Source organism: Argentina silus (assembly GCF_951799395.1).
Source record: "Argentina silus genome assembly, chromosome: 21".
Classification (NCBI taxonomy): Eukaryota; Metazoa; Chordata; class Actinopteri; order Argentiniformes; family Argentinidae; genus Argentina; species Argentina silus.
Window position 1 is genome coordinate 2,549,881 of NC_139675.1, and position 6,000 is coordinate 2,555,880.

Sequence of the window (6,000 nt, forward strand, 5' to 3'; positions counted from 1 at the left end):
GTAGACATTAGAAACCGTTGGTGGCCATGACGACTGACTATAGCCTACATGGAAACACTATTCATTGCTTAAAGTGACAGTTTGTCTAACGTAGACAAACTGAACAGAAGCTTGTTTCACAGTTATGATATCATTGTTGGAGAAGTTGTATTTTGCCTTTAACTACTGTAAATTGGTACCAGTACATACATACAGATCCAGAGTTGCACCATCAACAAAAGGGGTCCTTACCTGCACTGTGTGTGTGTGTGTGTGTGTGTGTGTGTGTGTGTGTGTGTGTGTGTGTGTGTGTGTGTGTGTGTGTGTGTGTGTGTGTGTGTGTGTGTGTGTGTGTGTGTGTGTGTGTGTGTGTGTGTGTGTGTAAAGTTGTTTTTGTAGTCTTGTGTTGCCTTCTTGACGTTGTTCTTCCCCCTGATCTTTTCTTTGCCTCGACTTAACGTTTACTTCCTGTTCCTGTATCATTCATATGCGTTTGTTCCTTTCTTTCATTTCTCCTCCTCCTGTTTTTCTTGTTGTTTCTGACCTTCCTCTCCTTTTCCATTCCTCCTCCTCATTTCCCATCCCTCCACTTCTCCTCCTCCTCTCCCCTCCTTCCTCCTCTGCCCCATCTCCTCTCCTCCTTCCCTCCCTGTAGAGAGGAGTCCTTCTACTGCACTGTCCCCATCACCCCTGTAAAGAGGGAGATGGAGGGTCTTGACTCCATTGAGGAGGTGAGCAGGGTTGCCAGGTTAGAGAACCTGGAGTTGCCAGATTCAAGCCCTACCGGACAAGCCAGGCCCACCAGCCTGGACATTGTCTTGTCTTACTGCATGGTTCCCTTCCTGGGTTGGGGTGTTAATTGGCCCTAAAACCTCACTAAGAGTGTAGTCTGGGTACCTCAGTGGTGCCTGCTGAACTGACTTGCAGTGTGCAAATACCTGGGCAACATTATTTGAATGCCGTGGACAACACCTGTCCTAGTTTAGTCCCCCATCGTAGATCCACTACTCCTCCTGCTCACTTGTAGTTTAGCATTAACATTGCCTCATGCTATTGTGTGTGTGTGTGTGTGTGTGTGTGTGTGTGTGCGTGTGTGTGTGTGGTACCTTTCATCCTGCCTAACCATCCCCCCGGTAACCATGGTAACCCTCCTCTCCCCCACCTGGTTGGTTCAGAGCGTGAAGCTGGGCGCGCCCATGACGGTGGACGGGGGGGGCAGCAGCCCCATGGTGAAGCCCAAAGGAGACAAGCAGGTGGAGTACCTGGATCTGGACCTGGACCCCAGCAAGTCCACCCCTCCGCGCAAGGTAGGACAGCCCACACAGGGGTCGTCGACTCCGGCGTCGTTAGGATCAAATTGAAGAACTCGCCAAAAACAGAAACAAAAATCTGTGTGCGTGTGTGTGTGCCTGTCTGTGTGTGTGTTCCGTGTGTGTGTGTGTGTGTGTGTGTGCGCGCGTGTGCGCGCGTGTGTGTATGCGTGTGTGTGTCTGTGTTTGTGTCTGTGTTTGCGTGTGTGTGTGTGTTCCCCCCTCCAGAAGAAGAGTAACGGGACCGGCCTGGCCGTGTCAGACGAGCGTGTGGACTACGTGGTGGTGGACCAGCAGCGGACCCAGGCCCTCCAGGACACCCGCCGAGCCTGGAACGACGGACGCCAGTCCACAGAGACAGAGACCCCCACCAAAGGGCCAAAGTGACCCCGCTCCCCCCCCCCCCCCCCCCTCCCCCTCCGCCGCTGGGCCACTGACACTACTCTAGCCCCAGGCTCCGGTCCCGGCCTAGGCCATCTCCACCTCTCCCCTAGACCCCCAGCCTCCAGTCTGCAGACGGCCCGGCCAGCGGCCCTGGGAGGCTGCAGAACTGTCTTTAGTTTACATCGCTGTGAGTCAGGCTGAGGGCACCACGGCACGGCACAGCACAGCGCCCCCTGTGGCAGGACTGGGGTATTGGCCAGGAATAAGCTGTAGGCAGTATGGGATGCAGGAGGTAGGATTGGCTCTATCCGTCGTTCGATGGATGGACTGGATGCCTGGACTGGATGGGGCCTGTTAGAGACGATGCCACATTGACAGAGACTAGATGTCTGAACGCTTTACTGCCTCTTCAGCTGTTGGGATTACTTTTGCTCTGGTTTGTTTTCGCCGTTGGAATAACCAGGGGAGGACGTAGAGAGAGAGAGAGAGAGAGAGAGAGATGACTTTTCCTTATTATCAATAACGAAACACTGTGGGACTGGGACACTGTCTGGAGTCTGTTCACTCACTCTGAGGATGCTCGAGTCCACCGAGCGAATACTTTACTGCCAAGGTTGCCTAGGTGATGCTGTGGGGAGGCGGCCATTTTGTCTTGTACAGTACAGGTCTAGTATTATCCAAAACATTGTAAGAGAAACCAGGTTTCTTTGTGAAATACCAGTTTTGATTCAAAGTCAATAGAACACAGCAAGTTCCTTTTTTAATGGAATGCAACCTAACACTCAATCAAAGGTTTGGATTCGCTGATCCACTTCAGTTAAATCACCTGAGAATGATTTTTGTTTTTCTTCTCGCTTTTGTTTTTGTTTCTAGTGGAAGCGCTTTCACATTTGCAAGAGAAAAATGCAAAAAGACTGTACAAAAGTGTTATGTATATAAATGGAAAAAAAGTGTCCTTTATTTGTGTAGAATATCCAGTTTGTTGTTTGACGCTAAGGTGTGTGTGTGAATTCTGCAGGGTAGAATTCTGCACCCCTGTCCGAGGAGATGGTATCAGGACTTGTGATATGAAATGACAGAATCAATAACTGTGACCGCTTTTAATGGAAAGTCCACACTTTCTGTGAGTTATGCAAAGGTATAAACTTAGGTGAGAGAGAGAGAGAGAGAGTGGGAAAATCAGGTACTCATTGAAATACTAATACAGCTATCCATTTCTAATTTATTTTTGTAGTTATTTCATCAATAGATAAGTGGTTTTTCCAATCTATATACGGCTCAGCGTTCTCGTAAACCATAAACGAACAATGATTTAATAAGTTAGAACAAGTGCTGTATAAAATGCCTTCTTCCTCAATTTGTTTCAGGACTTTAATGAGATTATTCATTCCTTTATTGACTTGTCTTGTTAATCTACTCTCTCTCCTTTCAAGGTTTTAATTTATTTCAAATGGATTTACACACAATTTTGAGAACTGACTTAACCGCCTTATCTAGTCAACTTTACCTTTTCTTTTCTTTTTTTTTTGTAAATAGTGAGAAATGGAGATGTTTTACTTAAACAGAGGAGACTTTTACAGGATCATAGTGTTTCCATCTGAGACTATTCGCTTGAAAGACTTTCCAGTTCTCGCACCACAAAAGTCCTAAGCATGTGTTGGTGTGAGAATAAACTCTTTGCTGTATATAATTTGCTCTGACTATTCCAGCATGTATCATTTGAATTGAAAACTGTGCCTATACTGTCATTTCCAAACTACTTCTTCATTCTTCTCCCCAATCCCCATTGTGGGAGATGAGATGAAGTGCAAAACGTGATGCTTTGTTATCTTTTTTTAATGAATCAAAAGAGAAATGTCCATTTTAAAGTCAACTAAATAAAAACAACCTTTTATGCATTGTCTGTGTCCGTCGTTTCTGTGCATTTATTGATTAGTGTTTCATGTATGGGGAAACCCTAAAGACATGATTTGGGTCAAGGATTAACACACACACACACACACACACTCACGGTACACACTCACTCAGGGTACATCTCAGGAGTCAAAATGAGTAAACCTATGTTCCTCTTCTCATCTCCTGATCTTCACCTACACTTATCTTAGACAGGACAGGACAGGACAGGACAGGACAGGACAGGACAGGACAGGTGGAGGTGTGTGATTTGCTCACCGGCCCAGTCCTTTGAGATCAGTGTGGATGAAAGAAATTGGATGAGAAAGTTTGCCTGTTGAGCGTGTGTGTTACTGTACTCTTAGTGAGTTTATGGAGGACAGGAAACGGGGGGAGACTTTAGCTTCTTTGAGATGCAGCCAAAGTGCTGCTTGACTAAATTACCCCCTCATTCATACACACACACACACACCTACCCACCTACACACACACACCCCCACACAGCCAATCAGCGACTGATTGCCTCACCTGTTCCTCATTCTCCATCTCTGTTTTGGTTTGAGTGTGAACAGCTCTCCCCTCTTCGACGTGCAGCAATTTACATAATAAGTCTTCCACTGACATTTTGTCAAAACAAGTCATCTCAATGAAAGGGACAAGGGCCCGCAGTCGTCAAAGTGGCCATGACTGGAAGTTGGTAAGTGCCTGTGCGTGTGTCTCTTTCTGAGATAATTGAGTGCACTTATGAGGTGTTTTGGTGGGACTACTCATAGCCTTTAACGGGTTCTCTCTCCCCACCCTGGAAGCTAGCACTGTGTGCTCATAACAAATTACCCTTTCATGTAATTTCATGTAATCAAATTCCAATCAGTGCAAATGCAGATGAGAACAGCAATTTCCTCCCAGTGGAGCTTGATGAGCAGTGGACAGTGTGACAGGTGGGAATGGCTTGACGTTCTGTACCAGTGACTCAGCGACATTCTTATGTCTTGTACTGAGAAGTCAAATAGTCTACATTGGGTTTTAATAATAGGGGGGAGGGGATCTTTGGGGGTCCTTTCTGAATACGATGAGCTTGTAGATGTGATACTGTAAATGTGAACGATGTGACATTGTACACATCGGTACATTTGTTTAAACCAATGGGCAGAATCGGAATCACCGTGCGAAGCATTTGTCGATTGTCAAAGTCATTATTGCCATTTCACACTAGGAAAATGAAACACTAGGTGGCGCTGTTGCTTGACAAACCAGTGTAGTCCGGGTCTTCCATACAGCAGAGTGCAGTCTGTGTTGTATTGTGTTGTGACATGCAGTACACTGCAGTATTAGGGAAGGAAGCCAAGAGGAAACCTTCTCCATCTTCTTCTGATGTTTCAGGACATGAAACCCCCCCCCCCACCACCACCCCCACCCCCACCCCCCACCCCGTGCTGTTAGGTCCCTGTGAGCAATGAGAGTGAGCTAATGTGTAATGCACTCATAAAAACCATAAGGATGACTTCAGTAATTGTTTCATTGCCTTCGAAACCGTAGCTGTAATATAAACACACTTAGCGCTCCCTTGAAGTGCATTGAAAGGTCAGGCTTGGCTCGTAGAGAGACCGCTTATGTAACCGGCGACAGTGAACCCACAGCCCAAGATGTCCGCCCACCGAGTCCTGCGAGCGCTCAATAAAAACAAGCCAGTCTTAAATCTCACCTTTTCGGTCCATCAACTTTTTTTTTTCTTTTCCTTTCTTGCCAAGTTCAGGACAGTATATCAGCTGTCACAGCTTGCCGTCTGGACTTGACTTGAACCCAAGACATACAACCAGCACAGTATACCACCTGCTGTAAATCCCCCTCTCCACACCGGTGGCTACTGTAGCAAGCGCAGTTTAGTCAGATTTATGCATTGGACATCGACACGGCCAGGTCTCCAATCTATCCCTCAAACCGAGCATATGGCACTGCTCTGACCGACAGTCTCGGCCAGCTCCAAGTCGCGTCGTCTACGGCGGCCATGTTTAATCCTGTAAATTGCTGCTACTGGACTCCACATCTGAAGATTTACTCCTGGCTACAGATGTCTTATGTTCTGCTGTACGACCTGCATTAAGACCCTGATCGCTGAGTAAATGACTGAATTGGAATAAATCTCGCAGGCAAGGCAGCACGTTGCCCTAGGGGGTTGCGTTTGACAGCCTGCGGGGGGCTGGGGGGGGGGGCTGCCATATTACCGACATGCCCAGGCGTCTTTTCAAGCCACTAGTGAATGTGATGATGCGTGTTGAATGGAGTTAGATCTCGGTGAGGTATGCGAAGACAGAGAACCGCATCCCTTTCATCTGAGATGTAACACATTCAAGTTGGGGTAGATCAGCGTGACCCATATTGGTTGAGAGTCTCTTCTGAGCTGAATAGGTGAATCGCATATGTTTTTCATCCCATT

General features: G+C 47.1%; 1 protein-coding gene across 3 annotated transcripts in view; it reads left to right on the forward strand.

Annotated features, from left to right (window-relative positions):
- Window positions 1-3,571, forward strand: part of gab1 (GRB2-associated binding protein 1) — a 56,971-nt gene extending 53,400 nt beyond the window's left edge. For 2 of the 3 annotated variants that reach the window (XM_083693095.1, XM_083693097.1), the window contains 2 exons: window positions 1,155-1,286; window positions 1,518-3,571. In XM_083693095.1, coding sequence (XP_083549221.1) covers window positions 1,155-1,286; window positions 1,518-1,676 — 291 coding nt within the window. In that variant the 3' untranslated portion in view covers window positions 1,677-3,571. The remainder of the gene's footprint in view (window positions 1-1,154; window positions 1,287-1,517) is intronic. The other variant, XM_083693096.1, reaches the window with a different exon arrangement.
- Window positions 3,572-6,000: the final 2,429 nt, after the last annotated feature.